Below are 18,724 nucleotides of genomic sequence, written 5' to 3' on the forward strand. Positions count from 1 at the left end.
TTTGTTCATATAAACATTAATTAATTTAACAGAAGTGTCAACCAATATTGTTCATGCATGTTTACATTTGTGTGTATATATAGGACAATTAACAGTTGTAACTCGTAATCATTCACGTTCTTGTTTATAAGGTTAGGTGATTGTTTGTTCAAACATTAATTTAATGAAAATCAATATGAGAGAAAAATACATTAATTTAAAAGAAGAGAGTTAAAAAGGGATAAAACTTGGAGACAGTTTCACACGCATATTGTGTTGTTATCCAATTAAAACATGGCACTCATACTAGAAAATACTAATAGTTCATAAAATTATTACAAATAATAAAATATTAAAATCGTGGGTAGAAGTGGTGAGTCTGTGAGGAGGGTGATGACATTTGTGGAGGAGGGCGATGCAGCAGCGATGAATTGTTCAATGTTGGAAGACGACTGAAAGAGGTGTGGAGGGGTGGTTCATTGTAGGACAATGATGGTCCGCAATTGTTTTCAAGGTGGTGGTTGTGCTCGCGCGGGGTTAGAACAATGAGGTGTGGCGGTAACAAGAGGAGAGAGATTTTTATATTAAGAGAGAAACTGTGGTCGTGAGGTTGGAAAAGTCCTTTTTAATTTGACATTATTTTCAGTTAAGCCAACATTATGTTCTTGTTTACAAATAGTGTCGGCCAAGCCGATGCTAACCTTTAGCTAGGTCAATGATCTTGCCTTCTCACTTAGCGTCGACAATGGCCTAGACTACCTTTTTTTAGTATATCGGAAAAATAAATTGTTCCCTCTAGGAATTAATCCATGTACCTCTCACCCCAACTCATATGTCATATAACTCTTACCACTTGAACTATCATTCAGCCTATACTACTTTTTAAATATTGAAATCCTTATTTTTTGTTTCACGTCAACTTAGCCAACGGTAGAAGTTGTAAATTAGGGTCAGTGTCGGGTACGATGCTAAATTTTGAAAGTGAGTGTTATACACTTACAATCTTGATTTTACACTATCAAATAAAGGCTGCCAAGTTTTATTCTATTTGATTTGACACCCATTGTCATCCCCAAGTACTTGAAAGACATCTCCCAACTCTACAATTCAAACCGGCAGCCATTAGGTCAATCTAATAATCCACTACATTGACTCCCCTAATTTAACTACCGAATAAATTTACTTTTAGTCCTTACACTGGTTCAAAACATTTCAGAATGCTTTTAGTAGCCCAAATATTATGCTCATTAGCCTCACAAAATATTATTGTGTCTTCCATAAATTAAAGGTGTGAAATTTCTAATTTACTCGATCCTCCCACATACCCTTTCAATAGACTTAATTTCTTCTTCTTTTCAATCAAACAATGTAATCCCTCCTGTTAGAAGTCTCACATTGACCATAAATAAAGTATAGATAATTGGTATAAGGGTAGTGTAAATCTCAACTATTGAGCTAGCTTTTATGGTTGAGTATATACCGGCATCCCTAATTCTAATACCTCTGGCTGCAATTAATTAAACATAGAAAAAAGATGTACTTCATTATCAGGGTGAAGACCACATCTCCAATCTCATCGTTTAACCACCACATCTCATCTCAGGGTTAAAAAAAGTAATAATTGATTAGTTAGGAAAATGATATTAATTAAAGCTTATCATATACACCCGTACTTTTTTTTACCAACTTTTTCTTTTATTCTAAAGCAAAACCGTTAAGACATTAGACATCTGTAAAAATTAATCCCACCTTGAACAAGATCAAACACCACAACGGAGCAGACAAATTAATAGCTGCCATCATGTCATGCCTGAATGACAATGATCTAACAAAGATTGATCGTATCTAATGCAACTAAGTCGCATATAACATTTAAAAATAAAAATAAAAAATCTGCAAACACAAATATCTATTTTCTAATTATCCACTTACAAAACTTAATCCATTATAATCAAGATGGAAGATATATATATCATGCACTCATAAACAATTAAAAAAATAAATTGCATGCAACTTTAGAAGTCATCAACACTCAGAATTCATCAAGTGCATGTGTTTCCAATCACATTAATGTAAGTGGACGTTCATACGCTTAAAAATGAAAAAGTAAAAAATAAAAAAATAAAACTTATTATAAATTTAGTTAAAATTTCGTTCCTTCATTGTGCACTCTGTTAATTTATATTCGAACACACACTAATATCTGGCTGGCCGGTTCAGGTCAACTTGTTTTGCAGCAGTCATATAAGAGTAATGCCAATTGCCATAATTATATATAATGATCAGGCATGGAATTTGCATTTGTTTGTAAGTTGTAACCGTGTTTGTTTGGGTTGATTAACAAATTGGACTCCGTGGGAGACAGAAGGTTCAAATTTATATTATAATGTTTGGCCCTCCTTTCCTTTTCTGGAGTACTAAATTGGTTCCAGCTATCATTTTTGTATCTTTCGATTGTAAAGTTAAAACAGAAAAGGAGAGGGTGACATGCCACTTCCCACTAGCTATAGTTTATACTACTGCACTTATGTTAAGTAGTGTGACACATGATGAAAATGGGTATTCACATTAAATATAATGATGAAGAAGATGATGTAATGAACCCCAATCCCCTAAATGCTTTGTGGTTTTTTTAGCTTAAAAGGTGCTTTCGCTATTGCAAGATTCTCTTCCCCTTCTTAACAAACACTTGTTAGGCGCAGAAAAGATCCATCATAATTAATTAACATTATCATGGGGTCCATGTTGTTTTCGAGGTAATTAAATTAAATAGACATTGGGTGTGTTGGGTAAATAACTTATAAATAAACATTTGTGAGCTAATTTGAAAAACTTAGTGAAATAAGTTGAAAATATATTATCAATAAACATAAGTTTTTGAACATAAGATATTATATAAAGTTTATTCAAGATCAATAATGCAAAATCCAGTTTATTGGGCTGCAATCTAAATTACATCTACATCTAAATCCCAGAAAGGTGGAGGAAATTGTTGCTACATTATTGGGGTGTGCTGTTGAATCCCTTCTTTGTAATTACTTTGTTTGGTGTAAGATAGTAAGCAAGAAGAGAGAAAGTGACAAGAAAGAGAATTAGTAGAGAGAAAGATGTGAGAAAAGAATAAATTTTATACATTGTTTAACATGAAAAAAATATAAGAAAAAGAGAAAAGAAAGAATTACATTACTTCTCTCCCCTTCATTTGGTTGAATATAGAATAAAAAGAAAGAAATTTAACTTTTTTTATTTAGGAGTATTTATAATATATCATAAAAATTAATATTTAATGTTAATAACATTAAATATAAATATAATGAATAACATTTTTGAAAAAATAAATATAATGAACTAATTTCAAATATATTTATATAAGTTTATAAATATATTAACATATTTTATTTTGAAATACAATTTTCACATTTTCTATTATTTTAATATTTTAAAATGACTTTTTTTTTGTACATCGGAAAATTAAAATGACTTATTTGACTTTATAGTTAATTTACAATTTATAAATAAAATAAAAGGAATAAAAAAAAAGGTGCGCAAATTTGAGAGACTGGATTAAAACAACATGACAGTTATTTTTCAGACTGTCTCTTTTACACGAATTTATACTAAACAATGGAAGAGGACTCTCTCTATCTCATAACTCTCTCTACGATATTTCTTTTTTTACTGTTCCTCATGTAACAAACATAGTGTTAGGGATATCATTGGGAGGAAACCTGATGAGACTTTCTTTTTGGCACACATATAAGGTAGTTGGGAACCTCATGGATGTGATTACGTGAAGTTAAATGTAGACGACTCTTTGAGGGGTCCTAGCAGAGAGTGGAATAGAGATGTGCTTAAAATGGTAATAAGGAAATTGTTAATTATTTTTTTATGGGGTTATCTAAATGATCCATGATAAAGTTTGGGTCAAATAACCCATCATCCAATCACATTGGAGATAAGTGAGTTGGAATTTCTATATTTTATTTATTAATTTATTTCCAACTCATTTATCTCTAATGTGATTTGATGATGGGTTATTTAACCCAAACTTTATCATGAGTCATTTAGACAACTTTTTTTAAGCAAGAGTTTTGGCAATTATGCATGCCTTTCTATTTTGTAAGCAATTTCAGGTAAACAATGTAATTATTAAGAGTGACTCCATACTTGTTGTAGGTTAGATTAACAACAAAAACGCTAATTAATCTCATGGCTTTTTTTTTGTTACATGAGGAAAATTAAACAGACAACTAAACTACGCACACATGTCTAAATAAAGCGAAGCATAAGCATTCAGTGGTGGTTGCCCACACACAGTGCGATGATCACTCTTGCGCCGCTTTCCTTGCCAGAAAATCAGCAGTGTTATTGCGTTCACGTGGTATGTGAATGAGGGAGACTGTCCAATCTCTCTGTAACAGACCCCTCACCAATTAATCTCATGGCTACCAGTTATAAGAATACATCAGTTAAAATAAAAAAATATAAAGAATCATCAAGTATGTCTATAATTCTTTTTTGATTACCTTCCTCGCGTATGTATAAGACCGAATCCAATTGATTTTGAATTTTCAAAAGGATTATTAATCCTTAACTTTTCGAGGAATCCTTCATCAGTGGTTGTGAATGACCGATTTTTCTCAATCTTTATGACTTGCTCTTATGGAACCCGGGTCGAAAAAATTGAGAAATAGAACCAAAACATGTGCTCGAGAGATAGTTGTCCATATACTGATAAAGGATGTATGAATTCTCGAAAAGAGAGGAGCCATGGTGGTCCCCCCAGATCCCACGAGTGAATAGAAAGTTGGATCTACATTGGATCTCACCTGAATCGCCCATCTATCCTCCTGAGGCGAAGTTTGGTTTCAAACTCCGGTTCAGTATATCTCTTAACAGATTTTATAATTTACAACGAATAAGTAAAGTATTAATTCAACCCCACTAGATATCATAGTCACTACACAAAAAAACAAAATTATTGAGTCATAGACCGGATGCAATTCAAAAAATAGTTTTTTTTTTTACTGAAATCTTGATTAACTAGCGCTTACCCAATCTCAGAGCCGTGTAATGCTTTAGGTTAATTAGGCAATTGCCTAAGGCCCCAAAGTTGCTTAAGGCCCCAAAAAGGTTTTACCTTATAGTATATTCTATTAAGACTTAAAAGATGTAATAAAACAGCAACAAATCATTTCATCTTAACTGTGATATGGACAATAAAATGTGGGATCTCGAAAGTGAAATGCTGGAAATGCAACTTTAACAGTTATTAGTAGTAGTATTTTAAATTATCAAATTTACATTTTTCAAAAAACTAATTAAAAAAGTATCCGTTATTTTTACATTTTCAAAATTGAAAAATTAATTGTGTTTACTCGTAATTGTTAGTTATTTTTACTTGTATATTTGTAGTTTCACTCATTGTTTTTTCTCTAAAAAAAATTCATTGTTTCTACCTTGAATTGAATTATCAAATAAGATACGTGATATTAAAGTGTTGCAAAATCTCTCAGTATTTCATTCCTTACGTTTCAAGTTCTATTAAAACTTTAGATTTTGGTTAAATCAATAATATTGTTACAAGATAGATTGAATAATTGAGTATCTTATTTATTGAAGCGAAATGTTAGAAATATTTCATTATAAAACTTTAATAAATTATTGGCTTAAATGCATTTGTTGCCCCTGATGTATCGTCAATGTGCAAAAGATAACCCGACTCTTTTTTTGTCGATGTTTGTACCCTCAATGTTTTGAGAAAGTATAGGGAATGCCCCTCCGTCAGATCGACGTTAAAAAACTAACGGAGGGGCTGACGTGGATTTTCTTTTTTTATTTTTCTTTTATTTCCTCAAATGCCACGTCATTAAATGAAAATAAAAACCTTGAAAATTGGTTGGAGAGGTTCGAACCCAGGACCTTGTAATGGCAAAACACACACATTACCAATTGAGCTACATGGACAATTGATATATTTGACAACATAATTTTATTTATTTCATATATCTTCTTCATCTTCTCAACCTCATGTAACAAAATTCATAAGTATTCTGGTGAGAACCATTTTAATGGGTCTTTCTAGAGAGAAGGGATCCAACTTCTCTCTAGGCCATGAAGGGAGGAGAATCAACGACCGGAGGGAGAAGCTGGAGTCTAGTAGAGGAAATAAACGGTGGCGCTTTGACCATGCGGCGGAACCGTCGTGGAGAAAACAGCACCATGCTTCTACTCCGAGTAATGGTCGATATAGACAGGTCTCCCAACATTCCCACCAAAAACAGGGTCATGGCAGTCAAAGGGGTAGTGAGCATACTATGCGTTTTTCCCCCACTACCTTGTTCATAGATGGTCTGACAGAGAAGACATCATACGAACAAGTGAAAAATGCGTTCAAAAAATGGGGGAAACTATCTGGTGTTTTTGTGCAGAGAACCAAGAAAAGACACCGAAGGACAAAGTTTGGCTTTGTGCATTTTGTGTCTAAAGAAGCAGCGGCAAGGGCAACTAGAAATCTGAATGGTGGATCTCTAAATGGTGCCACTATTTCTGTGGCTGTGGCTAAGTACCCGACAAATGCACAAGGGGATACTCATCCTACTGCCAATAGGTGGACAAATCATGTAAGAAAAAGGGTATGGAGGAGAAAAACAGAGCCAATCTCCCAAGAAAAAGAGAGTTCCGACTATTCTTGTTGTTACAATACTAAACAAGAGGACCTGGATAGAGTACAGAGGATGGCAGTAGCATCTCTCAGGGGTGTTCGCAATATAGAAGAAATACAAAATTTCTTAATTGCAAAAGGCTACTCTAGAATAAAAGTCAAGGCACTTGGGGCTAAGGAAGTGGTACTGGAATTCGAGAATAGAGATGAAATGTTGTCTTTCTTGCTCAAGGGTGTGGAATGCCTTGCCGACAAGTGCGAGTGTATATCAGAAGCTTCAATGTTGGCAAAACCAACTAGGCATTTCATATGGGTAACACTGAGAAATGTTCCTATCGCTGCTTGGAATACCAGATTCTTTTCCTCAATTGCAGGTTTATTCGGAATCTTTGTGTGTCTGGATAAAGAAACAGAGTCCCATTCCAGGTATGACAGAGCTAGGATGCTGATAGTCTCATCGTTACCGTCGTTTCAGAGTCGCTCGATAAACATCAAAATTGATGAAGAGGTGGTGGCAGTGGCTTTGGAGATGGATATAAAGCACGAATTTTGTGAACCCCCTTTCGCTGCAGAGGAAGTTTCCGGGTTTTCATCTTCAGAAGGTAACATCGCTAACATGGCGGAGGCGGCGACCTCTGATGATTCTAGGGTTCAAGGGACCGAGGACATTGACCTACCTTCTGCTACATCTCCTGCGGCTCCGTACCTTGACGAGTCAGAGGTAGTGGGTCCAATCAGCGTCTGGCTCGATGACGAGGAACAGAGGAAGAAGATGAAGAAGATATATGAAATAAATAAAATTCTGTTGTCAAATATATCAATTGTCCATGTAGCTCAATTGGTAATGTGTGTGTTTTGCCACTACAAGGTCCTGGGTTCGAACCTCTCCAACGAATTTCAAGGTTTTTATTTTCATTTAATGACGTGGCATCTAAGGAAATAAAAGAAAAATAAAAAAAGAAAATCCACGTCAGCCCCTCCGTTAGTTTTTTAACGTCGATCTGACGGAGGGGCATTCCCTATACTTTCTCAAAACATTGAGGGTACAAACGTCGACAAAAAAAGAGTCGGGTTATCTTTTGCACATTGACGATACATCAGGGGCAACAAATGCATTTAAGCCTAAATTATTTCAAAGCTCCGAAAACCTAGAAAATTAATATAAAAATTAATAATTTATATAATACATTAAATCTCTTCAAGATTCTTATTAAAAAAATAACTTTGACATTTTCGCCTAAGGCCCCAAGTTGTCTATACACGGCCCTGCCCAATCTGTAATTGATTAATATTTGTGAATTTGCATGTGTGTTTTAGGTTTTGTATTCATACTATAAGAAGGGGCTTATAAAAAAAATACTATAAAAAATACTATAAGAAGGGTACATAAGAATCGTTGAGTTTGGTCATTATATCTCATAAATGTCATTGTCCAATTGTTTCTGTCTTTTTGTGCCTGAAATTAACTATACTGAGCTGTAAGCAATAGTCCAATACCAAATCTGTTATCATTCCTATGGGCCAAACAAAACCAAAACTACTCATGAGATAGCTGATGAGATATCCTGTAGAAAGGAAAACCACTTAGAACAAAAACTAGGCGTCAATGCCAGTTTATTGCAATTTGCATGTCTTGTGATGTCGGATAACAGATAAGTTCCAATCCTCCTTTTAGATCTTATGAAGGAAAGGAGGACTAGTTTTGGCATCTTTAGATCCTCAATTTCCTCCGTTTACTAAATGGACTCAATTAAAAAACATATAATTAATATCAGCATTCAATAATAGAAAAAATAAAGTAGTCAATGTTGCCTCCTCTATCTTGTCATTATTTATATAGTAGTATACTTTATATGACAAATTTGTTTCCCTGACCCTACACTGATGTAATTCCACTGATTGGCAACTTACTTTGTTCATGTTGTGAACCACTTCCATCAAAATAGAATTTGATCCCGTGATCTCAACGGTACAGTTCTTGTGATATGGTAATTAAACATCTATGTGTGTGCCAGCTATAACCTTGCATGTATGATTTTTAAATGGCATGTCATAAGATGATTTCTCACTATATATGATTATTTTAATCTACTCTAGACTCTAATCCAAATCAAAACCCTCCTTCTTGCAGGTGTTAATTTTATCCATGATAGAGAGATTGCACAGCTAGCCAATGCCTTTATTTGTAAGGTTTCCTCTCAAACTCATCAATATTATGGTTTTAAATTATATCTGCATTTGAAATTCTGCTATGGAAAGTGATCAGATATTCATCAGTCCAACATAATTTTAAAATCAGGACCTTCAATTTTATTGAACACAATTCAAAGTTATACTTAAAATTTTAAAAAGTCTTGGGGTCAGATTTTAATAATACCATATTTTGACTAATAAACATTAGAGAAATACTATATAGACTTTTTTGTTGAGATTATGAAGTATCCTCACATGCTTAGTTACATGAAATTTGAAATTAGAGAAATATTATATCTATGGACTACTGAAAACATGTGTAGACATACTCTGTCACTTTGATTAAATATTCAATGATCATCATGGAATCTAGATAAATTCTAATTAAGCTTGACTTGACAGTTGGTTATGAAAATGTATGCAATCAGAGATGCGTGCTTTAAGCTAAGATTGAATTAACTTTTGGAAGTTTTGACAATTCATATGAAGTTATAAATTTAAATAGAGAGATGGAGTAAAGACATGCTGAGGTTGATTGTAATGACGAGCAAATTCCACATTGTCCATTATAGTTAATTAAGAGAGAGGTCAAGGAAGCATGAAGGATGTCAAAGCAATATATTCCCAAGTACTTTACTTGAATATGCATCACTGGAAATGCATTTCAAGCTCAAGTGTCAAACGATCAACTATCTCAAAAGCTTAAGTTGTTGGGTAAGACCACATAAATGGTTTTTATATTATATTCTAACACGTTCCCTCACGCAAGAGCTCTCTATAGGCTTGAAGCGTGAACCATGCACATACTCATCTATCATGTGCTAAAAATCAACTTTTTTCATCAAAAGAATAGGGAGCGGCAATGATCAAACTCTAGACCACTTAATCATAGATGCTTTGATACCATATTAAACAATTAATTATTCAAAAAACTTAAAGCTTTTGAGAAAATTGGTTCTTGACACTTTGGAGGGTGTGATTGTATTGTGTTCATGGGATTGTTGAAAGTGAGGACTATATGGTTGTAGTGTCTCTGATTATCAATTTTAACCACGGCTATGTTTTTCTTTTCTGATTTTAGAGTTTTACCCGTTGAATGTACACCTGCTCTTAGTTTCTCTATGGTTTCCATCAAGAGAGTGGGGCTAGCTTCCATTAATTTGGGTACACGTTCAGGTACATGATTTGTACACAAGTGTACTATAAATTCATTAATCTGCACTGTGCAAACACTGATTGCTAGACATACTAGTACTAAACTGGAGGAAGCATCCATGCTATAATTATAGGACATGTCAATTATTTTCAATTAAAAAAGAGCACATAGTCAAAGCGACAGAAAGCCAGTTGCATTTAATGCTTTGAGACTTGAGTACAGAGTTGTGAGTACTAACAGGTAGTACTCCTACTTGGGAAGCTCTGGATCAGTAAATTTTTATTGCTTTAATTTGCTTAATCGTGTGTGTGCATCCATAATTTGTATTTCAGCATCTATTATAATATACTGATGACCAGGCCATGCTCAATTGCATGCATGTTTAGTGTTTGATAAGAATTGTAAATCACTAGTATAAAATCAACTTGCAGATTAGTTAAAGGCCATGGTTTTAGAATAAAACCACTTGCACAGCAAACAAACAGAGCACATTAACCAGCACAAACCTATCATAGTACTTCAGTGTTGCTTGGAAGTCACATCTATGCTACCAATTGAGGTGACACTTGTTAGAAGGGATATGTGAGGTTCACTGAGGTTGGGTTCTCTGACCTGACCCATGATTTAGAAGTCATAAATATTTATAATGCCTAAAGTCTACAAGCTTGGTGTGGAAGTCATCAGTATCAATAAAAATTAAACATCTTGCTGATAAATAATTACATTCACATCTAATAGCTATCCATAAAGATATTTTATAATTAAGATTTTTTTAATTAATTTGGAATAACCACCACTTTTTTTTTGAAGGAAACTAAATATAAGTGAGACTCATAACAGAGTGGAGTGGAAGTTCTTGGAATTTGGAAAGGACTTTGGTGTCTTTTGTGATGTGTGCTTGGAACTGAGAGAAATAACACTTGAACTCTTGAAGAATTGTTTGACACATTGTTCAAAATATGAATTACATTATTTTCTATTACTAGCATTTGTATTTTCCTTTTTAGGGTTTGTTTTAGGTTTGTATTCCAACCTACATGGAATAGGAAATTGAGCTTGTTGTCTTGGTGCATTTAGATTAGTAGTATTCATTGTGTAATATTTTGGCCCAAGTCGGGCCTAGCCCACTTGCATTATGCACAACCTATCATGTTCCTCCCTATATAATGAGCTTTGATGTGTATTTTCCCACATTTTTAGTCATAATTAAAACTTCATTTGTGAGGTAGTGTTCCCCCCAAAGTTTCTCTCTAGAGAATTCTCATGAAGATTATCAAGAACCCTAGGACTCTCGTGACTCTTCTTCTCTTTGTGGCTTATCAATCCTCTCCCTTGAGGCTTGTGGCACCTTGCTTCCATCATCTACCCTCACCTGTTCCACAATTCCACCTTCTCTTGCTTGATTGTGAAGATTCAAGATGCTAGATCCAACTTGTTCTTGAAGAATCCATGGAGCATGGAGTATGAAGAGTATTCCACATCATTTTGGCTTGATTGGGGATGGGAGAATTTGGTTTTGAAATTAGTAGATGGAGTCTCATAAATTCAAAATTAATGGATCTAGAGGACCTAGGTTAAAATCCAGAGGACATACACAAAAGGAGTATCGATTATATTGTCTCCCCATAAGCGCTTAACTAAGATGTGTTTCCAAACGGGGCATATGTCTAACTCTACCCCAAAAGCTAGTTTAGAAGTAAGGTTACTCTACTCTTTATAAAAACACTTATTTGATGATATCTCTAATCAATGTGAGTCTTCTCACCATTATCCGTCGATATTACAAGGTTTTCGTCACAAAGTTGGGAATGGAGTTTGTTTGAGGTAAAATTTTCACAATTATGTTTGGTAGTATTTAATATTCATAGAAACATTTTTTTATTTTTAGTTTAAAAAATTAAAAAAATATATAGTAAAATGAGGTAGAAATAGGAAGCTATTATTAAAATGATTTTTCATACTCATGAGGATGAAATACTCTCTCACCCTCATGCTCTCATTATAGAAATAAAAAAGTAAATAAAAGAAGGTAAAAATTACATCCAGACATCAATGATAACTGTAAATATTTTTTTTAAACTTATACTAAATTAAAAAAATGCTGTATATATTCCTATCTTATATGTTCGAGAATATTTTTTAATAGTTGAAAAGAAGAAGGGATAAAAAAAAGCCATTAAGGAGTTTGTGAAGAAAATCGATTATCAGAGTAATCTGTTTTTTTGTTTTGTCAAACATCAGACCACCTTTCTAATATTGAACTGTCTGAGCCCAACAAGTTTTGGGCTAATTTGATTGAGTCCAAATTCATGATTAGAATGTGAAACCCAAAAAAAAGTGGATTTTGAAATAAGAGCTATGTTGAGCTCTGCATATTTTTCAAGAAAAAACCCATCTCTCTCTCTTAACAGCAACAAATATTTTGTTCCAAGGTAAACTTGTCAAACATCTCCAAATCTTTCACACACAAAGTAAACACAAAAAAGTGGCTCTAACCTCATCTCATGTTTGTACCCTGAAGTGCCCTCTGGCCATGCCCAACTACTAGGAAGCTAAGAAACATTCCTGTAATAATTAGGTTGTTCACATTCAGATTACAGAGTGAATGCCAATAAAAGAAAAAAATAACAACGGTACTTCTTGTCTTTTACCACAATGGGACTTCCCTTATTTAGGTCCGTGAGCTATTTCATTGTTTTGTGTGGCTTGGGTATAATAACTGATTGTATTGGGTCCAGATAGCCCCCGAGTTGATGGGTTTGATAATTTTTCAATTATGAATTGCAACCGGTTTTGATAACAAAAAATTGAACTGCAATGATACTTGACAAAAAATATGGGAAGAATTGAGAACATAGTGAATACTATTTTAGGGTTTTGGAATAGCATCTTTTTCTGTTGACATGGAGGGCAAGACCCCAAAACAAAACTAAACAACACCACCAGACCCTGAGGACACCGCCTCCCTAGCTTTCCACATGAAACCTCTACTACATTCCCCAAACAGTGCTGCCAACAAATGGAGCCCAAAAGAAAAGTCATGAGACGCACGGGCTAAATCCGCCGTTACATTGAATTCTCTGGGAACAAACTTAAAGCTAATACCCCCATAAAGATAGAGCTACTCTGACAGAACAGGATCATCACTGTTGGGATGAGATGGAGCACACTCTGACAAGAACAAGATAGACTGAAAATTGTGACCTCTGAACCGTGAAAATCATGTGTCAACACTATCTCAACCGTCATGTGAATGCCCCATAGCTCAACAAGGGAATTCACAGTACCAAGGTTGTGGCAAAACTCAGTAGCCCAATCCCCTGAATTGTCCCTCAGAACACCTCCACAACCCTATAAAATATTACAACAAAAGAATAAATGCTATTGATATTTCAGTGGTTCACTCAACATACATTGTGTTGAAGGATAATGTGGTCCTGTCAGTTAAAGTGCTACAAGATTACATGCGACACACGCATGCGTATCCACCTAACTGGTTACGGACATCCAAATCAAATAAGAATTTAATAGGATTGTTTATATCAATAGCACACCCAATTGTCATGTCATATGGTTTGCATGACATTATAAATCAAAGAAAGTATCTCTTGCAATGTGCAAATTAAATAGTGTAAGTTCATTGGAGTATTTCCAAGTTCCATTTATTGAAACTTTCAGGTATATTATAATCTAAACTCACACTGACCTGGAACTAAAACCATAGTCAACCAACACAGAGAAGAATACAAATAGAGATTTAGAATTAGATGGTCGGAGGTGTTAAACTTACAAGAGTTGGCCTTGCCCTGCTTGATATGCTTCCTTAATAGTAAAGAGGAAGTAAAAAGTCATTAGAGTTGGAATCAATCAAGAAAAACTAAAAGCAATTCATCAAATAAATTCAAACAAAGATAATATGATATCTAGATTCCCATGCAAGTCAAGAATCGAGATCAAATAAGTCAAACCAAGAACTCATATCCTTAACTTTTCTCCCCTTCTATGCAAGACAACTGGATATGATTATATGAAACATGCATTTACCACAAGTTGAAATTTAAATAAGATCAAAGCCACTTGAATTGTGAAGACTTAATAATAATTGCCATGAGTTATCACTCATTTCATTGTATAGTGTATACCATTTTCTGAAATTACAGATGCTAACGAGGCATCAAGTTCTTCATACAAGTTGTGCAACCATTAACCATAGCCAACTGTGTGAAAGCCATGCTGGTTTGCAGGCCACTGAAAAAATGCAAGTATAACCAAGGTATGTTCTTATTTGCAACTGAAGACAAAAGGGTAGGTATAAAAGTATTTGTAACTATCCTTAAGTCAGGCCTAGCAAGACTTGTTTTAAACTTTTAATCCATGGCTTAACATGATATAAAAAGCAAATGGAAATACCCTATAAAAATTATTGATATTATAGTTAGAAAATTCATTCAATATCCCAGGTGAAGGTTTGTAGCAAATTTCTTGTTAAATTTACATTAAGGTGCTCAGATTTGAGACTAACCTCGAAACTGAATTCACAAGCTTTCTTGACAACAAAACCAGTTACAAGCATTGCACTTCAACAATGGCCTGCGAAACGAACACGTTATAGAATGAACTGCAGGAAGAGAGAAACAAATGAATGCTAAGATTGAGGAAAGGAGAAAGGGGGGAAAACCCAAAATGTGAAATTCTGAAAATTCAACTAAATCCTAAATGTGATGCTTAATAGCTCCAAAAGGGTCCAGTGTACGCAGAGAAAAACCCTAAATTGGCACCTTAAAGTTGGGGCAATGAATTTACCTGGGCCTTAAATGGTTGGCACAGGAGCTGGAGGGGTGGCAACGAGGCAGAACCTCCGTCGTTTGAGATGATAACAGGCGGAGAGATGGACGGTGGTCAAATGAGGAGGAAGAGAAAGAGTGGTGGTTTCCTCCACCGACCACCGTGGATGCATTGAAATGAGTGTGAGAGAAGACACTCGAGGAGGAGGGAAAAGCCAAAACGCTTTGGCGGGGTACATATATATTTGGGGAAACAAGAAGGACCGATTTGCAAATATGGATTAATTTGATTCCAGTCAAAATTATTAGGAAAACTTACTACTAAACTGCGGGAATTAGATTTCCCACCCCCTGGTTTAGAATTGCCACCCCATTTAAAAGTGGGGAAAAACCAATATTGCCCCTCCGTGTTTTAGTCCGAATGTTATAAATTCGGACTCCTCCGAATGTTCAATTGTCGGACTCAGTTAATAATAGAACAAAACTATCAGTTCAGATTCACATTTGTAACGGGACAGAACATCAACTATCGGAGGTCTCAAGAGAAGCGACCCAGAGGCACCCAAATCGACCCACACATCACGACCAAAAGCGACCAAGAATCATCTGTGTTTCAAAACCGACCACACTGAGGTAATTTGTTGGAATCCACGACCAAGAATCATTTGTATTTTGAATCATTTGTATTTTGATGAGTTGGTGTTGTGATTTCAAATTTAGGGTTTCAAATTTAGGTATTTCAGATTAGGTTAGGTTTCGAATCCCTTTTTATGAGTTGATTTTGTGAAATTTCATTTGTATTGTGATTTCTGGAGTTTTTGAGGTTCTGAGGTGCGAATTTGGGGATATTTGCACTCCGAATCTTGAAGATTCGGAATGGTTCAGGACTTCAAGATTCGGAATGGTTCAGGACTTCAAGATTCGGACTTGAGAGATTCAGTACTGTCTCTATGACAGTAACTCCTATTGCTTCTGTTATTGTTTTTCATGATAAGATGAATGGGGTGAAGATAATTTCCATGCTTTTGGCTATCTTAGGGTAGTGGTTAAGGACATAACCAACTTGAGATTTCACATTTGAATTTCATAACATTATTTGAATTGTATTGAAATTTCATAACATTAGTTTACTGTGTATACTTGTGGATTGCTTCAACTAGTTAGTTACTCATTACATAGCTATTAATCTGTTTTCCTTATTTTTTCTGATAGATTATGGCGAGGACAAAGCAAACTAAGAGGGTATCGTCTAAAGAGTTGACCGATCGTCGTGCCTATCTCCACGCTTCTCATAGGCGAGGTGATCATGATACAGATGTGTCGACTTCTCGGAAGGGGGCTCCGAAGGCGACCACTGAGGTTCCTGCCCCTGCCACTGAGGTTCCTGCCCCTGCTACTGAGGTTCCTGCTACTCAGGTTCCTGCTACTGAGGTTCCTGCTCTCTCGACGCCTGAGGTTACTGCTACTGAGGTTTCTCCTCAGTCGACGCCTGAGGTTACTGCCCACGATACTGTTGAGCCTTCCACCTCTTCACTTGATATTGATGCAGTTGAGGAGCCGGAGTCGGAGTCGGGGTCTGAGTCGGGGTCTGAGTCTGAGATTGAGGGTGAGGATGTAGAGGTAGAGGATCCGAATATGCCGCCGCTCCAGAGAGATCCACCGTTTCCTGGTGGGCCGGTTGAGTTGTCACTTCTGCAGCATTACCCGGATCACATAGCGCCGTGGACGTGGCATACCCTACTAGGCACCACTGACCCTCGTTATTTTGAGCGAGGTGATTTGAGGCTTGCCACTGCTGGTACGAAGCTCGGGCTGATGACGTGTGAGGGGGACAATTACAGGGAGGTCCTCTTGATTGTGGAGAGGAGCGGACTGTATCCATTGGTCAAGTGCAGCTATGTAGAGACGGATCCAGGGCTTATATCGGCCCTTGTGGAGAGGTGGCACGAGGAGACTAGTAGTTTCCACATGCCATTCGGGGAGATGACTGTCACCCTTGACGACGTCTCCGCTCTTCTTCACATCCCGGTTGGTGGGAGATTGTACACTCCAGGAGTGGTCTCGAGATATGATGTGGCAGAGACCTGCGCTTTGCTGTTAGGGGGGGATGCAGATTTGTGCATGGCTGAGTTTGATGTGAAGAAGGGTCCGACTATGAGGTTCAGCTTCTTGCGAGACCTTTACCCGACAGCTGTTGCAGGTTTGTTTCATTCATTATCTGAACTTTTTCCAACTATTATTTATATTTACTTAATCATAATTGGTATTACATTGTAATGTAGAGGGGCGGTACGAGCATGCAGCCAGGATGTACCTGATGCATCTTGTTGGCGCGACATTGTTCGCCGACAAGAGTGGGGGGCACTCATTCTCCGCCCGTTGGATCGGCATGCTACAGGATCTTGAGCGGGTGTCGGAGTTCGCGTGGGGCGCCATGGCCCTTGCCACGTTGTACGACCAGCTTGGACAGTCTTCTCGCAGCGGGGTCAAACAGATGGGCGGTTACACTTCCCTGTTGATGGCCTGGGTCTTTGAGCACTTTCCAGACAGGCTCGTTCGCCGGTATGCGAACCCAGCTTACACAGAGGACCAGCCCAGAGCTCGTAGGTGGACAGAGTCACGGTCGGGGCATGCTAGGCTTGACGAGAGGCGAGTACTACTTGATGAGTTGACGGCCGAAGACGTCACTTGGACTCCATATGAGGCCCACAGGGAATGGCGACATCGGGATGAGAGGGCTTTGTTCTCAGGCTACATTCGGTGTCCTATCCCCCTGCTGTGCGACCTCATCTTCCGGAGCGGGTCATGCGACAGTTTGGGTATATACAGACGATCCCGCGCCACCCTAGTGAGATGGATAGATCTCCCGCAGCTGAGGCTGTTGATGCGGCATTCGCAGCTTATGTGCAGTACTTGTTCCTTGAGGGCGACCCTGCTACAGAGGAGGGACAGGCTGTGGGCGGTTACATGGATTGGTACGCTAGAGTGTCTCATTGTTTCATCATACCGGATGAGAGGAGGGTTGATCTCAGTGCCGTGGTAAATTTTAAATTTTATTTCTATTTTCTTTATGCACTTGTGGTTTTCTGTATGTGATTTACTAACAGCGTTTTTTTTATTATTTACTTTCAGGCTGCTTTGCGTAGGGCTTTAGAAGTCCTTGAGTTGTCACTTGAGGTGGATGATGCTTTGCTGCCAGGCACACAGGCCCGCGCTTTAACGGAGAGAGCACTTCGCATCCTCCAGGACTTGGCTGGGACACAGGGCATTGCTTACGCTGCTGGGAGAGGAGGTCTGGGAGCAGGTGGCCGAGCAGGTGGCCGGGAGGGCGGCAGGGCAGGAGCCAGGGGAGGCCGTAGGGGTAGGGGAGGTCGTCGGGGTAGAGGACAGTAGGGGACATTAGTTGTATGAGCATTTTGTTGACATTACTATTAGATATTAGGGGACTATGTATTTTGCACTACTATTTCGGATTAGTATGAGGTTTATGTTCACTTTAACGTATATTTTTTTTTATTTTTCACTTTTACCCTAAACCCTAATAATTTGTGAGCTTTATGTTCACTTTAACATTTTTTTTTCTTTTTCACTTTTATAATCAACCCTAATAATTTTTAAAATCTATTACTTTTATAATCAACCCTAATAATCAACCCTTGTAATGGAAGCCAAAACCTGGCACTCAACAACCCAAACCCTTGTAATGAAGTTTAATCCTTAAGATATAATCCGAAACTTCAACCTTCGGATCAGTATGAAACTTCATCCTTCGGATTAGTATGAAACTTCAACTTCCGGACACCTCTGACAGATTCTACCACCTTTTTCAGCACCATTACTCCATAGCTTCACCTACCTCACCACCATTATGGCCTGCATAAACTCCTCAACCACCAAACCACCCCCCATTACACTTCACTTCTGATCACCCTCACTCCCTCACTTCCT

At 36.9% G+C, this 18,724-nt stretch overlaps 1 protein-coding gene and 1 long non-coding RNA gene across 3 annotated transcripts; one reads left to right on the plus strand and one right to left on the minus strand.

Annotated features, from left to right (window-relative positions):
• Positions 1-12,111: 12,111 nt before the first annotated feature.
• Positions 12,112-14,986, minus strand: LOC130740296 (uncharacterized). 2 transcript variants are annotated; one of them, XR_009020096.1, is made up of 4 exons: positions 14,796-14,986; positions 14,515-14,582; positions 13,783-13,814; positions 12,112-12,557 (listed from the first exon to the last, which is right to left on the minus strand). It is a non-coding gene; the product is annotated as an uncharacterized LOC130740296 (long non-coding RNA). The 2 variants fall into 2 exon arrangements; XR_009020097.1 differs by lacking the exon at positions 12,112-12,557 and adding an exon at positions 12,574-13,343.
• Positions 14,987-15,001: 15 nt separating this feature from the next.
• Positions 15,002-18,724, plus strand: LOC130740295 (uncharacterized). The gene is made up of 4 exons (XM_057592841.1): positions 15,002-15,409; positions 15,989-16,976; positions 17,059-17,815; positions 17,909-18,724. Exons 2-4 carry the CDS (start codon positions 15,992-15,994, stop codon positions 17,928-17,930), a joined length of 1,764 nt encoding a protein of 587 aa, XP_057448824.1. The 5' UTR covers positions 15,002-15,409; positions 15,989-15,991; the 3' UTR covers positions 17,931-18,724.

The sequence above is a fragment of the Lotus japonicus genome, chromosome 2, assembly GCF_012489685.1.
Source record: "Lotus japonicus ecotype B-129 chromosome 2, LjGifu_v1.2".
NCBI classification, from domain to species: Eukaryota; Viridiplantae; Streptophyta; class Magnoliopsida; order Fabales; family Fabaceae; genus Lotus; species Lotus japonicus.

Coding starts and splice junctions, on each gene's coding strand:
- LOC130740295 (XM_057592841.1), top strand. CDS start 15,992: ATGGCGAGGACAAAGCAAACTAAGAGGGTATCGTCTAAAGAGTTGACC. Junction 16,977..17,058: donor TTACCCGACAGCTGTTGCAG/GTTTGTTTCATT, acceptor ATTGTAATGTAG/AGGGGCGGTACGAGCATGCA. Junction 17,816..17,908: donor GGGTTGATCTCAGTGCCGTG/GTAAATTTTAAA, acceptor ATTTACTTTCAG/GCTGCTTTGCGTAGGGCTTT.